Source organism: Haemaphysalis longicornis, unplaced genomic scaffold (genome assembly GCF_048455015.1).
Source record: "Haemaphysalis longicornis isolate Haplotype H1 unplaced genomic scaffold, Haemaphysalis longicornis Haplotype H1 scaffold_14, whole genome shotgun sequence".
NCBI lineage: Eukaryota > Metazoa > Arthropoda > Arachnida > Ixodida > Ixodidae > Haemaphysalis > Haemaphysalis longicornis.
In genome coordinates, this window is record NW_027526245.1 from 26326760 (window position 1) to 26342400 (window position 15641).

The 15641-nt window shown below is 50.3% G+C and overlaps 1 protein-coding gene and 1 long non-coding RNA gene across 2 annotated transcripts; one reads left to right on the forward strand and one right to left on the reverse strand.

Annotated features, from left to right (window-relative positions):
- The first annotated feature begins 2732 nt into the window (after positions 1 to 2732).
- On the forward strand, positions 2733 to 10707 carry LOC144164813 (uncharacterized). The gene is made up of 3 exons (XM_077695076.1): positions 2733 to 2839; positions 8278 to 8413; positions 9784 to 10707. Exons 1-3 carry the CDS (start codon positions 2733 to 2735, stop codon positions 10666 to 10668), a joined length of 1128 nt encoding a protein of 375 aa, XP_077551202.1. The 3' UTR covers positions 10669 to 10707.
- Positions 10708 to 12934: 2227 nt separating this feature from the next.
- LOC144165015 (uncharacterized) lies at positions 12935 to 14467 on the reverse strand. Its single transcript, XR_013321310.1, has 4 exons — positions 14284 to 14467; positions 13369 to 13465; positions 13140 to 13298; positions 12935 to 13074 (listed from the first exon to the last, which is right to left on the reverse strand). It is a non-coding gene; the product is annotated as an uncharacterized LOC144165015 (long non-coding RNA).
- Between the last annotated feature and the right edge of the window lie 1174 nt (positions 14468 to 15641).

The following is a 15641-nucleotide window of genomic DNA, read 5'->3' on the forward strand; positions in this document are numbered from 1 at the left end:
CAATGCGACGTTAGTGGGGCCTGAATATAGGACCGAAGTGGGCTTGGGGTAGGTTGTCTGGTGCCGAAAGAGGTGGTCACGGAGGCAGTTGAGGAGTTCTGGGGAGGGTAGATCGCTGTTTTGGATGAGGCGATTAATTTGGTGGGTGGTGGTGGTGCGTGTAGGCTTGTCTCCGATGAGCTTGCGAAGGATGTGCCAGGTCCGCTTCGTGCTGAGGGTGCCCTTTAATTGGTCGCAGAAAAAGTGCCAATTTTGTACTGTGAGGGTGTGTGCATACTGCACAGCCTGCAGGGTAATGTTCGCGATGCGTTTTTTGAGGGTGCGGTTGTGTTTTTGTTTCTGCCACCGTTTGACGAGGCCCCTGCGGGCTTCCCATATAGGCAGCAGATGGGTGTAAGCCTCCGGGTGTTTATCGGTGAGTTGCACCGTTTTTGTGTGTTTCTCGACCAGGACTTCCAGGTCTGCTGTCCAATCTTCGAGGCCGTCTGTGATGGATGGAAGTGTGGTCGGGTCCTTGCGGGATTCTGGCCAATTTGTGATCCTAGCCTTCCCCAATGAGTGCGTGGTGCATCGGAGGTTAGTCGTTATCTTGATGATATAGTGATCACTGCCCAGGGTGTCTTGGGTTCGTTGCCATTCTTGGCGAGTGACGTTGTTGGCAAACGTGAGGTCAGGGGAGGTGTCACGGGAGACGCTCGTACCCAGCCTGGTGGGGGTGGTGAGGTCGTTGTATAGAGTGAGGGCATGGTGCTGGGTAGCGTGGAGAAGGGCTGTGCCTTTTTTAGATGCTTGTGCGTACCCCCAACAGTGATGTGGAGCGTTGAAATCACCGAGTAGGATGAAGGGACTTCGGGATGATTGTTTCTTAGCGTCGTGTATCAATGCCTCAATCGCGTAAACTGTAAACATTGAGGATATAAACACTTGAGTGAGAGTGTCGATCAGGAAGAACCTCTATAAAAGTGTGTGCGATGGGGGAGGCGAGGGGATGTTCTTGCGGAGTAAGGTTCTCTGTCACTAACGTTGCAGTGCGGTGCAGGGGGTCTTGTGTGTAAGTGGCATATCCTCGAAGTGATGGGTTGGGGGTGTCAGCCTCTTGTAGGGCGATGGCCTGAGGAGGACGTGGGGAAATGTACAGGGCTAGCTGATTTTTCTTGTTTTTGAATGACCGGCAGTTCCATTGGTAGATTGTGAAATCCTGGAAATCAGTTCCCATCGTTACTGACAGGGGGTGGGGAGGACTGTTGCTGTTCGAATTTGGCTTTCTTCGTTTGCGGTTGGGGAGCAGGGGCAATTTCGGCCATTTCTTCGAGTTGCGCGACTTGAATGTTGATCGATTCCATGAGTGGTTGCAGGGGCTCTAGGGTGGATGTTAGTTTGGCTTGGAAGGCTTCAAGGGCTTGGGTGATGCGCTGGTCGATAATGGGAATGAGGCGTTCTGAGACCTTTTCTAGTATGGCGTCTATGGATGGTTCAGATAGAGTGCGGGAGGCTAGGCCGTGGGCTGTGTCTTCTAGGGTATCAAGGCGTCGGCTAAGCTGCATGCATTGTTGTTGTAGTGTTTGTAGTGTTTGCTGGAGTTGGGAGGACAGGGTGATTTCGGGAGTGGCGGAGATAGGGGAAGTGTTAGTGGTAGGGAGGAATTTTGGGATGTGAGCAGAGTTAGTGGTGGGCAGGGGTGGGAAGGTGTGAGCAGTGGGAGGATGCGCAACTATGGCTGACCAGCTCACCTTGTTTTGGTGCATATCTCTATGGCCAGTCTTCATGGTTGAGATCACTCGTTTCGGAGCGGGCGTGGGCAGGACTCGTTTCGGACACTCCTTGCTGGCGGTAAGGTGGGGTTGCTGGCACAATTTGCACACAGGTGTACAGTCATGCTGGGCAGAGGGGTTGACGGCGTCACAGCGGGGACACTTGGGTGAGTCCGGGTGGGGCAGATGTCTTGGCGATGGCCGACGTCGCCGCAGAGTTGACAAACCTGGACGACGCCGCGGTAAGGTCGGCAGCGATGGAGAACACAGCCCACTCGGACGTAGTAGGGGACGCGAGTGCCATTGAATGTCAGGAGGGCAGATGTGGTGCGTCCCATGAGCCGAGCGTGGAGGAGGAGTGGGCGGTTGGCTTCTAGAAGTTCTTGCAGGGTTTCCTGGGTGATGTCCTCTTCTAGACCGTGGTTTACACCACGGCAGGTGTTGGGTGGTGGCTTCATGTACGGGGCAACCTCGTAGTCTGCACTTCCGAGGCGAATCGTTGTGATTTCGCTGAGCACGATTGCCAGCTGAGCATAGTCTGTGCTTGCCACCAGCAAGTTGCGGTCCGGTTGAGCCTGTACAATAACTTCGTTGAGGAACTGCTGCCTCGAAATGGCGCTTGATTCGGCGAGACTTGCCGCAAGTGTTCGCGGAGCCCAGGACGCTATACTCAGACCAGAGCGCGGGCGGTAAATGACTATGTAGTGGTTGCTTGGTAGTCGAGGTGGTGGGGCGACTCGCGTGGTTGCACCTGTTTTTGGATCTTCCTGTAGATGGCGGGGCGGCTGCTTGGAGGCTGACGATAGATGGCGGGGTGGCTGCTTGGCTTCAGGTGGCTTAGAGCGGGCGGCGAGCACCGTCTTCCAAGGATTTTCTGGGGGAATTGTGCGGCCACTTAACTCATCAAACTCCATAGCGGCGTGGGATGTCTGGTGGGACGTTGAAGCGTCTCCCTGTTCCGACGTTGTGGCGGTAGGTGACATGATAGACGCAGCGGTGTCGCTAGGCCTGGAGACGAGGCCCAGCGTAGCCGGCGAGAAGGGAGACCATGAAGTGGTCGATATCTCTGACCTGTTTGTGCCTGGGGGGTCGGTCAGGCGTCCACGTGTTCCAGACAACGTGCCGGAACTGCTAGTTCTTGCCGTATGACGGTCAGAGAAAAAGGTCCGCTATTGTAGCGAAATAAACGGGAGCCGAAGCGACTCGTGTGCGGTGGCGTTGGCCCCCTGGTGGCGCCTCCGAAGCAAGGGGAGTGGTTTAATTTTGCTAGCTCCGACACACGCCGCTAGGCGGCGCCGTTAGCCTAACGCTCTTCGAGGCACGTGCTGGGTGCCTGAGAACCCGGGCATACACGGGTAGCTACAGGCAGCACGATGAAACGTGTGAATGCTGCGGCAGTGATCGGGAAACCATATACCATATTGTCAGGGGCTGCACAAAGATACGGCCACCGCGGGGTGAGGGGGAAACGACGCTGGCAGAGGCTTGGGATTCGGGACGAGGGGGAACCTCAACTTCAAGGCCATAGAGGTGACGAAGAGGCGACTGGAGTGGTGGTGGAGGAAAAGGAGGGAAGGGATGGGTACGCAGGCGGAGTAATCATGCGGATAAGAATTTAGAACAGCGAGGGGAGAAAAAAGGGGGGTGGGGGCGATGAGTTTAAAACAGAAAAGAGGGAGAGATGGCATGGAGGAAGCAAATCTATAGGTTAACTGGGAGTAGGGCAAGTAAACGTAATAAAACAGGCAAGTCGGTCGCTCACAACCGACGCCCCGATTCAAAGGGAAAGCCGCTAATCATCATCATCATCATGAAGCGAGGCTCGTCTGGCCGACGCTGCCTGCGCTTTGAGTTGTAAATCTGCCTTCGTTGTCGCGTCTTCGTGATAGAAAATTCACAAAATGTGGTCTATGTATTTTGACTCGATCCTACAAGTACAAAGTTGTTTAACGTACGTTGCTTCACACCCACGATTGCCTTTGCACGCAGCTTTAGTGGTCGTTTGCTTGAAAGGCGAATACCATAGCCCAGTGTTCTGTCATCTCGGACAGAGTGAATGCCAGCGTGCTGAATTCTTTTTTCGCTGTTACAGCATTTTCGCGCGATATCGCTGCGCGAAAATATGCTTTTTTCCGTTTTAAGTTGTTTCGAACGCTCTGGGTATCCGTTGTGTGTGTGTGCGTGTGCGTGCGTGTGTGTGCCTGCGTGTGCGTGTGCGTGCGTGTGCGTGGGTGTGCGCGTGCGAGTGTGAGCGCGTAGGGGTGTGTGCGTGCGCGTGCGCGCGCGTGGTGTGTGTGTGCGTGTGTGAGTGTGTGTGCGTGTGCGTGCCTGTGTGTGCCTGTGCGTGCGTGCGCGCGTGGTGTGTGTGTGTGAGTGTGTGTGTGTGTGTGTGTGTTTGTGTGTGTGTGTGTGTCTGTGTGTGTGTGTGTGTGAGTGCACGTGCGTGAAAACAGCGTAATACTGATAAGCTCTCGTGCATTGTTTATAGGCAGGTGACTACAATAGTAAAATTTTCGGTTAGGCTTCCACGGGTACGAATCAATCATTTTTTTTCCGTTTCATTTAATATGCTTAGGGGTTTCAAGTACCTACTGCAATCTCGCTACCAAATTATTTCCCGTGAGTGAAAAAGTCATGGTATTCCGCGATGCCTTTCATATCGCTATCGATTCTACATGTGTATTTTTTGGAAAGGTTGTTTCTGAATTTCTAGATTTGCCGGGGTAATATATTCTGTATGCACAATATCGGCTGTAAGTAAGTTGTTCGGGATATTAGTGAATAAGCATATCAAGTGGAGAACTATACCAACAGTAATTCGGGTAAATATTTTTATTACATTACTTAGACCACGTCCATTTATGGTAGACTGGAAGTCTCTCTGTACATTAGTATATGCAAGCATGCATGCCAATAAGCGGCACCAGCACGTTTACCCTGCCTATTGCGGAATAAATGCCGATAGCTATTTGGACAGTGTACACTTCAGATGCTGAAGTATACGACGTCTCTGTTAATAGTATCGCGGTAAAAGTTGGGCCAAACGTTTCAAGTAGTGTTGCCATGTCATCTTCTTCATCTGTCAAATACCGCACAATTAAAGGAGAAAAAAAGGAAACGCCATAGGGGTATTTTTGTGTTTACTAAAGGTTGGATTTCAGTAGGTTGAATTCCCATAAGTTGGTTCTTGCTCGGAACGCACGGAATATGCGTTCCGTGCGTTCCAAACTACATGTACGAGATTTTCAGAAATAAAACCGGAAAACGTGTTGTGTTTTGGAATCATGCGTGACTACAAGAAAGAATACTGGTGTGCAATGAATTCGCTTATGCATCACCCCGGGCATAGTCTACGTCGATAATTCAAAGCACCAGTAACTACCATAATGGCACCAGCAACTACTTCTACCTTTCTCCTGCATTGGTGTGCGGTAACTTTTCTATTATTAAACGTCGCACACAGGCTGCGAAGGCCGAGTTTTCGTGCTCTGTGCCCGACCGCGGCAGGGAAAGCGACCTTAGCCTACGCGCGCCGCGGTGCGGTGAAAAACGCGCCCACGCCCCCTTTTCAACTTACGCTCTCTCCGGGCGATTGGAACGGCCGGAGCAACGGAGCGCCGCCGTTAGACGACCGCGGAGGCGACGCTTCTACTATCTCTCTCGTGCACTTGTCCCTCAATATGAAGGGCATCTCACATTTGTAAAATAATGAACTGTCAGCCCGACCTTTGCAGTGGGCAGCTAGGTGTCCCCCAATGCTGCGGTGTATATTATTTGCCAAGGTACCGTCCCATTTGGCGTACGTAAGGCTTTCCAGATTGCAAAGGAGGGCGATAAACGCCAACACATCTAAAATACCTCTGAAATGTGGAAAAACTTACGTTTGCCAAACGGGACAGTGCCTTGAACGTTTGTTTGCATTAACATACAAATAATGTACTTTTTATTCTGGACGTGCGGTGGGCTTTTATGGAAGTACCAAGCATTCTTTCGTTTGCCAAACGTTACGGGAAATAAGGCATCCGCGAGTGTTGCAACCTTCACGTAGTGCCTTCAGTAGCGAATGTAACGTACGTAGTAACCCGTGTATCGGTAATTTACCGCTCGTCGCCTGCTGTTCGACCGTAGTCTATTTTCCCAACAACAAATTTTTCAGCGGAATTTTCTAAGCGGTAGTGTGCACCCAGTTTTGTTGTCCAGGGCGCGAGCAGGGGACGGTCAGCGGTCGCCGCGAGGCACGCGCTTACGAGCGCTCGGCATTTCCTCGCTCTTTAAGGTTTTCGCAGTTTTTTTTTTTTGCTAAAGCCTTTGCGTGTGCTAAGGACGCTCGGCGGTCGCCACAAGGAACGCGTTCACCAGCGCTACGCAATTTATTGGTAACTTAATTATTCATTGGCAATTTATTGGTAATATATTAGCAATGTTTAACGTGTTACGCGCTACACATTAAAGCCAGCTACAGCACTCCGCTGTTAAAAAAATGCCAGGTATGCAATTTCTTTTAATAAGTGTTTCTGTTTTTGTTTTTTGCAGGTTTCCTCTGCGTCCCACAGGATCCTTAGCGTATAGCTATATCGCGGAGTGCCCCCCTCCTCCCCCATTTCTAACTCAGGGCAGCCCGCATCGGCTCGAAGCGTTTCAGGAATGACCTCCTTAGAAACCCGCAGGATGCGAACCAACACGGATGTGTTTTCAACGTTTGCGTTTTCAAAGCCAACAAAAAACAGGAGAAGAAATCCGACAGCTCCAAAAGCTTCCTTGCCGGTACGTCCCTCCCTGACTGCTTTTTGGATGCAGAATGCGTATTTACGAAGTCGCTCGCAAATGTGGGTAACAAAGAAAGGTCCACCGATCACTCTTCGCTCGTTTTCGTGCGCTTAAATCTGAATATAAAAGAATCGCCAAGCCCAGAAAGCCCCTCACAAGCTCTGTATCAAGCAATTTCGCGACCGCCATCCCCCAACATGCCTTCGCGTGCTCGTTTGGTTTTTCTTCCGGTAGATGGCGGCACTTTTGCATAAGGTAGATACCACCAGGAGCCAGATGCAGCCGCGAGCGGTTTGCATCGCTCCAATCAGGACTCTTGCTGGCGGAAATTTGAATCCGCCGGATGGAGGCGATTCGATCGCTTCAGCGAAAGCCGCCACAATAGGGAAAGGGGAGGCATGTCGCTGCACGTCTGCCGCAGGCCGGTCGTCCGAGGCATGATTCGGCCCAGCCGTTGAGAAGGGAAAAGGAGAGGCGAATCTGCGGCGCCAGCAAGTTGGGGCACGTCTGCCGCGGGCAGTTGGACAGAGGCGCGAATACGTGACCGGCGTTTCGCAGTTGCCGCAAGGTACCATGGGTACTTTCACTTCCGGTTCGTCGCTAGCAGAATCATGGCGGCTGCGGCTGGGTCTGTAGCTGGCGAGCCCGATCTTCGAGACTCAACAGAGGGGATTGATTCTGCGCCATTACCTGCTGCTTGGCGAGTTATGAGTTTTCATACATCTGAGGTTACTACTACGGTCATGGTTAAACGAGCCTGTACGCGGAAACATCCATATCGAGACAGCGGGGGACGAGGGGTGCGGGAGTGTTTGCGCAAGCCTATTTCGCACGTCGGGTAAGCGTTCCGGGCTCAGTTCTTTTAGCTATGTTTTCCTTTGAGGCAGCGTTATTTAGTTGTGAATATTTATACCGTATCACGGACTGAAATCAGTGTCGAAATGGAAGTTCTGAAACTCGTTTAGCTGCAACACCCGATCGGTGCCTTGACGCGCTTTAATCGCGCTCCGAAGCACTGCCGTAACTGGCGTCGTGAAACGTGGTGTCATAAACTCGCCGTAGTACTCGCCCGCCGTCGCGACCGTCTCAAAGCGTGAAAACGGGCGTCGTGATATGCTTGCCGTACTCGTAAGGTTGACAACAATTTTGGGCGTCATATCATCACCGTACTACTCGCTGACATGCTCGCTCGCCGTCGAATCGGGGGTCGTGAAATCACTGTACTTCTCACTCGCCGTCATGACCATCTCGCGAGGCGAAGAGGGGCGCAGTGATATGCGTGTCGTAATCGTAAGCTCGACAACAAAATCGGCCGTCTTGAAATACCCGCAATACACGCTCACCGTCGCGACAGGCGCGACGGCGAGCGTGTAGTATGGTGATTTTAAGACTAACATCACGACGCCAGCCCTCTGAAGGATGTGTGAGCAGCGTGCGATTGCAGAATCCCGTGGCTCTTTGACTCCAGCGTATGCGATCACTCGCACTAAGCGTGTCCCTGTGTTTATCACGATCACACCGAATGCCCTTATAATGGTAGCGAATAACAGAACGTTCATAAACGTGTGCTACAAACTACCACTTTTTCCACGAGATACGTCCGTCTGCTTGTATATATATGTACCAGAGTAGGGTGAGGATAAGGTTAATGTGGTTAGAATTTGTTTGCCAAGATTTTGTTGGATGCCCTTATAACATTTTGTATAGTGAAAGCGACAAAGCTCGTTTGCTTTATCATTTTGTTTATTTCTTATTCCAGCGAATCCAGTTCTGGTTTCGACTTAGAGAAAAGTCGCAACCAGATTTCTGCGGAAGGGGAAGGACTGTGGCCCCCAATCACCTACGAGCACATCTGTGCGTACTTCGTCGACAAGCTGTGCTGGAATGGCGACACCGTGAGGGCCTTCAAGTCTGTTCAGGCTTTTCAGTATGTGAAATCTGGTAAGTACTACATGTTGCTTAACGATAATACTTATCGCAGGAGTTGTGTGCAGCATGGTCCAATATGCGTGCACAAGAGCGTGACTTTCAGCTTTATTTACCATTCACTAGTGCTGGTGAAAGAAAAGCAATCTGAGAGACACTACTTGCTCCCACACCTTTGCTGCAAACAACTTGTGAGGCAGAGTATAGAATGAGCATGCTAACCGTACCCCATACGTAGTCTAAAAAAGAGTAATGTGCGCCTGTGTAGAGAAAACAGGAAGTTGACAACTTTTCAGCGACAAATAAATTTGAATATAAGTTGCTGATAATGAATCACACCATGAAAGTAGAAAACACGAAGAGGGTCAGGCAGACAAATATTTCAAAAATGGAAAGGTTTGTGTGTGTTTGTACCTTTTTGTGTGTTATTCTTTCATGGTATGGTTTATCTTCAATCAATGCGCTCATCTCACCTGCAAGTTGTTAATGACATTATACATGCCCTATACATTCACATAGTCACAGGAGACACCGGTTATAAAATATACTGTATAGATGTCATATCACTTCTAATGGGGGAAAAGTTTACAGAAAAGAAATATGTCCCAATGTTTGCCGATGTAACTAACAGCCATATCAGTCAGTGCCACACCACTTACACAGATTAAGTACAGCTAATGATTAATAGGGCTTGCAAGCTCCCCCCTGCCTATAGCCAGAGCATTAATTATTCTTTTCCTAGTCCTTGCCTGCTCCTGCCAACCTAGATGCTCACTCTCCTACACTGCGGAAAAAAAAATCCTTCCTACACTACTGCCCTAGATAATCTGTGTACTCATAACCTAGCCGTCTGAGAAGTGTCTGATTCTATGTGAAGTGAGCGAAGCATGTGCCATTCATACGAATGCTGGAAATGGTGTCGCCTAGAAGGAACAGCATGAGGTGCCAGTTCACATCATGCCGCTGAGTGGCCACACTCTCTTTAATCCATAATCCAGTCGTCTTTGGTTTGCAAATCTGCAGCTCTGGCTTGAACCATGGTTTCTGTTTTGCAGGAAAAGTTAACGGAATCAAGGTGGCCTGCATGCATGCTGCCTGCAGGTCTTTTGTATGATCTAGTCTGACACCGACTTGGGCAGATTCAAAAGTGTTTGCTCACAATCCAACGAAGGTTTATTGCGGCTAACGGTGGCCTAAAGGTTTTGGTGCTCATGAAGAAAACTCCACGCGGTTGAAATTAGTCATGAAATTTGCTAAAACTTGCGAAATGAGTGATTCCTAAAAAAACGTTTCCTTCTAAGCAACAGCGTGATGTTTAAAGGGTAATTACTTTGTTCAGGTGATACCAACTGCAAGAGTGTTCACGTTGACCGGATGCCGGGCAAGGCCAGAAGACCCTCAGCAACCACAGCAGAAAGCTCGGGAATTCACATTGACCCTGGAGCAGCCACTCTGCGAATTCAACCTCAAGGAGCTGAACTCCCGAGGCTGTGTGAGCCAAAATGTTCAAGAGCTGTCGGAGTTCCTTATGAGTAACTTGTCAGTGGCAGAGCATGAAGCAAACCGCATAGAGGTTGCAACGCGCGGCCAGCAAGGGTGTCCCACATGGTTTAGGCACCGCAAGGGTCGTATTACGGCGTCCATTTTTAAAGATGTATGTCGGTCTAGGCGGGTCAAGTGTGTCACACTGGTGAACAAAATGCTGAAGCCACGTCCACTGAATACCCCTGCCGTGCAGTACGGTATCAGAACCGAGCCCGAGGCAAAAAGGAGATTGTTAGGGTATCTCAGCGCATCGCACACCAATGCAAGGCTTGAGGATTGCGGTCTGATGATTCACCCGGACTATCCCTTTTTTGGGTGTAGCCCAGATGCAGTGTTTTACTGTGACTGCCATGAACCGGCCTTGGTAGAAGTGAAGTGCTCACATGTTTTGGAACACTGCGAGCCAAAGGACCTGCTAGAGGCGGGAAAGCAAATGTCAGACTTTTGTTTTACCAAAGAAGGGACCTTGAAGTTGACACATGCGTATTACTACCAGGTTCAAGCACAGCTCCATTTGAACTTAAAGGGAATTTCGACCTGCTTTTTTTATTACCATCTGCCAAAGGGACAAGGACCCATCCTGAGGATTGTAAGAGATGAGGCATTCATGGACACCAACATAGAGAGCCTAAACAGTTTCATGCGCGAGATTATTCTTCCAAGAATGATCCTGATGTAATCTACGTCATGTGAAGTTAAAGGGGTCGTGAAGAGATTTGATTGATTGTAGGGTTTAACGCGCCGACGCAACGCAGGCAATGAGGCGCGCCGTAGTGGAGGGCTCCGGATTAATTTTGACCACCTGGGGATCTTTAACGTGCACCGAAATCTCGTACACACGGGCATTTTTGCTTCTCGCCTCCATCAGAAAAGCGGCCGCCGCGGCCGGGAATCGAACCCGCGACTCGTGCTCAGCAGCGCAACGCCTTAGCCACTGAGCCATCGCGGCGGGTTTGTGAAGAGATTTAACGCGGGGAGTGGTGCAGGCAGAAGTAACCACGTTTAAGTAAAATGAGTGTAAAGTAAACGTCACTGCTAGTTGCGCTGCCGACCGACAATGTGCGCATGTGTGCAATTTTCTCTTCACGACCCCTTTAACCTATTGCATTTTTTTTTCGTGCCATTACTGACAAATGTGACAGTTTTGAGGTCTGTTCAGTCCTATTTTATGTGTGCAATCGCCTTCAAGTAGCAAGGGAAGGGGTCCTTATACCTGTATAGTTCGTTGCAGTGACCCTATCATGTTCATTATAATGTACATTTGCTAGTTCATTGAATATATTGTTACTTCATGAGTAAGATTTAGATGATCCACTCTGTCATTAAACGGTGTTTAGAACTGTTATGTTTACTCGTTGGTTGTTCTTACCATTCTTCACCAGTGTTGGGGAAAGGTTGGTCAGCCCAGCCACCACCACAATGATTTCGTCGTAGAACTTGACGAGTGTGTGCGGCACAGTTCCGGTCATTATTTTCCATTTCTTAAGGTGGCCAATGGATCTTTCTACGATTATCCGGGACGATGAAATTCTCCTAGAGTTGGTCACCTCCCGTTCCAACAGCTGCTGTCGGTTCTTCGTGAAGCTGGGGGTGACTAGCTGCACGTTCCTTTCGAAAAATTCTTCATGCAACAAGAATCCCCTGTCAGCCAACACCTGGTCCCCAGGCTCGAGTAGGTCCATAAATCCTGAAAAAAAGATTAATGTTTCCCTCACTAACTAGCCGACTATACGACCGAAAAAGTGGGGTGTACTAAAACAATAATTACCGCTGGCAATGGTGAGCTCCTTGTCTGAGACCCTCCCTCCGCACGCCCTCGAGACAAACACCACTGCTCCATGGGGGTTGACAGCCACAAGGTACTTGAGAGTGGAATTTTGTTTATAGTTGCTCCACACGATCTGCTGCGTGTCCATGTTAAGAGGCCTAAAAGAAAACATGTATTCCTGTTGCATATTGCAAAAACTAAATTCAAGAATAGCTAGTCTTTTTTTTTATGATTTTCAGTTTTACCTTAAGAAGTATACGTTACGCAGCTTCAGTCGGTAGCAAACCAAGGTGAAGGCACTTCCCCAAAATACACTTTCATGCAGCATAACCTTGCCTCGAAACGGACACTTCGGTGCAGTCAATGACAGCTCGCAGCTTGGAGAAGTGCTTCTGCTCTTTCAACGTGAGCCAGCTTTGAGCTACTTCGGGGCTTGGAAAAACAATCAGGCCCCGACAGAGCTGCGTCATAGCTGTCAGCCAGACCCGGAAAGCTCGACTTGTCGTCCTAGGAGAGACCTCAAAGCGGTAGGCCAGGTCTTGAAAGGACATGTTGTGCCTCAGCTTCATCAGGAACATTAGCAGCTGAGCGCCCGTTGGAAAACTTTTTCGGGCAGCAGGCATGAGGGGTGTGAGCGTGCTCAAGATGAGCATAAAAAGGACCTTTGTTATGCCTGCAAGGTGTAATACGTTGATCTGACATAACAAAATACATACAAGACATACTAGTGTATAGTTCGTGCAGTGAGACACTGACACATCAAGCGATAGTAAAATTTAGAACATGTACTTTTATGAATGAATTTAATGAAAGAACAATAGTCAAGTTTACCAGCAGGCGTTAATTTTCACACCTTGGGGTGGACACTACGCCTGCTAGTGTGGGGAACGGGAGAAGGGAGGCAAGGGAGAAAGCAGTTACAATATTAAGAAGGGAGAGAAAAAACGCGAACACACACAAACACCGGAAGGAGTCCGCAGTCGGTCACTGGCGCAGCACTTTCTGCAAACTGAGAGGGCAATCCTGCTGTGATGTTATTGTTTACTCCAAAAAGTAACATTGGATTCACAGAAAAGAAGCAGTAAGGTATGTATAACGAAGTTAGTGAAGTTACCTGCATAAAAAAGCACCACATCGTCACGCATGGTAGTAATGTCCCTGTCCAGCTTCTGCTTGTTCCGCATTGCTTCAAGTTTATTCTTCAGCGAAGAAACTTCTCCTTTAAGAGTCTTCGTTTCCTCCATGAGGTGGGTGCAGTTTGTGCAGCGAGCAGAAACGGGCTCTGTCTGCACCTCCACACTCAGTGTGGAGATGCATCTGAAATAAAGGTTGTTGCTGAGACATGAACAAAGTAACTGCAATACGCACGACATGTAACATACGCTGGCAAGCTGGTCTCCACACGCTGTTGGCACTCCATAGTCTGCTCAGAATCCTCAACATTGGACGTGTTTGCTTGTGCAGGTGGCACTTGAGGTGCTGCCCGAGCTTGCTGTAGCGCCAATGATCGCTTTGCAGACATCAGCGTGTGGCATTGGTAGCTGGAAAAATGAATTACAGGGAAATCGAGAATTTTGTTGACAATGAGATTCAAATAAAAGTGTTAACTACCTTTTTGTCTTTTTTTCGGACTGCCGCATGGTTGTAGCGTCGTGGGAAAAGAGTGACGGGATGTAGTCTACGTGGTTGGGATCAGTGTTTGGTGATCCTACATAAAGAAAGGCACATGAAATCAAGACAATAAATGAACCAAGCACATTACTTAACAGACTGGGAACAGTCGCGCGATTCTAGAATCTACGTGCTACGCAATCGCACAAAAATATCTGCATAAGACGGGCGGGCCTCTAAGTTTGTTTTTTTTTATAGGAAAGTGGTCTTTGGCAAAAGTCTACAGCCAACCACGGGTTAACCGAAGCGGGCCTGCGACCCGTGCAGCCACGACGATTTCGAGAACGAGTGCTCTTCATTCAGTCTTAAGTTGATCTCGAATCGAGAATAACGATTGGTTGTGGGGTTTAACGCGCCGACGCAGCGCAGGCGATGAGGCGCGCCGTAGTGGAGGGCTCCGGATTAATTTCGACCAACTGGAGATCTTTAACCACAGAAATCTCCAACACACGAGCGTAAAAGCGGCCGCCGCGGCCGGGATTCGATACCGAATCGAGAATAACAAACGCCGAGGTAGCAGGGCCATGCACACAACGGGAGTGAGCCCGCTCCGGCAACGCGCACTGCCGCAGACAAATATTTTTCAAAGGGTAAACAAAAGCGTTAGAGTTTGGCTATGTTTGATTACTACGTTTCATTACACACAGTTCATACATAGCACTCGTCCGCGTGAACGCGCACTTGTTTGTTAATAACAATCCCCGGTCGATATCGAAGACGGCATGTACTCTTTGATACGAAAAATACGCAACGCTCACTTCTACCGCTACTCGACTTTTCGATGTGTTAATAGCTCAGAAATCGTTGTTTCATGCGACTCCTACTTGAAGGAAAACAGAATAAGGCACCACTAACCTGTAACGAAATGGGCCTCGCACAGACGGGCTCCAACGCTTGGTTGCCACAAGTCGCCTCGCTGCGTCGCTCGCTTCACAGCGACAGCCCATCGCAGGTTCCGTTCTTTGTTCCACGGGAACCGAAACATCTTATTACCTTTCTGGCTTGCGTTCGAACAACCTACTGCGGAGCAATGAACCATTTTTTTTTGTGGTAGAACGCAGCTGCAGCTCTCGTGGCACGGTTCTCAACGAGCCGCTGCTGCCGCTGCATCCCCGCACGAACCGGAAGCGCAAAATCACGTGATATTAGTCATCCGGTGACGACACCTCCGGTCGAAACGCCGGTCACCTATTGGCGTCGTGCGTCGCCAGATGAAGCGAATTTGGGCTGCGCGCTCTGGCACAACAACACCCCCGCCGCCAGGCAATGCGCCAGGAAGACGAGCTGCCTAAACCTGTCTCGGATGCCGGGCGCGCTCGTTCGCCAGGCACATCCAGGTTCACCTCCAGTACTCCAGGAAAAGGGCGGCTCCACCACGCTCCTTTCCACGAACAGGTACCACCTGCCAGGTCAAGATCACAGGTACATCGCCGTGCTGCCCAGGCGTCTCGACCAGCTTCGCCCGGCTCTGCCGGTCTCGTTTCCCAGTACCAGTCGCTCATCGTTCTGCAGCTTGCAAAGAAGCGACCGACTACAGGCAACACCCAGCGCAAGCAAGTACCCTCTGTCCTCCGTCAGAACACCAGACTCCAAAACATGATAATCTCTCCTAGCTAAGTCCCTATCCCCAATTTGGACCCTCTACACCAAGAGGCCCATTCGGGACGCAAGACTGTTAAATGAGAACTATGGGAATCGTGGAAACCCGCTATCCCGAGCCGGCGCGCGCTTCGGGAGAGACGGTTTGCGCTGAAACCGGTCCGGCGCTCCACTGGTTCATCGGTGGTCCCCGAGAGATGGCACCACCGGTCCGTGCGGGGCATAGGCGCGCGGGCGGCGGGGAGAGTCTCGCCGGAGGTCCGGTCGGGCCAAGATCGGCTGAACAGCGCGGCGGTGGTGGATACATGTATCTGAGGTGGGAACTGTTTGTCGCGCGCCGTGAGTGCCTGCCTCCCGTCCGCGGTCACGACCCGGACGGCGCGATTCGTGAACGCCGTCGAGCCTTGTGCTCGCATGCTTTGGGAGTCTCCCAATAAACGGCGTTGACTTGGCACTACTGCCTACTGTGTTCTCGTATCGGCGAACCTCGCTGGGCTGCCGTAGGCTCGGGAGCCCGCGTGGTGGCCTACGCCGGAGTACTGGCTAGGTCGCCCAGAAGAGCACCACGATATCCCAGAGAACTCAAACTATGTGTCAAAGATAACACACGACAT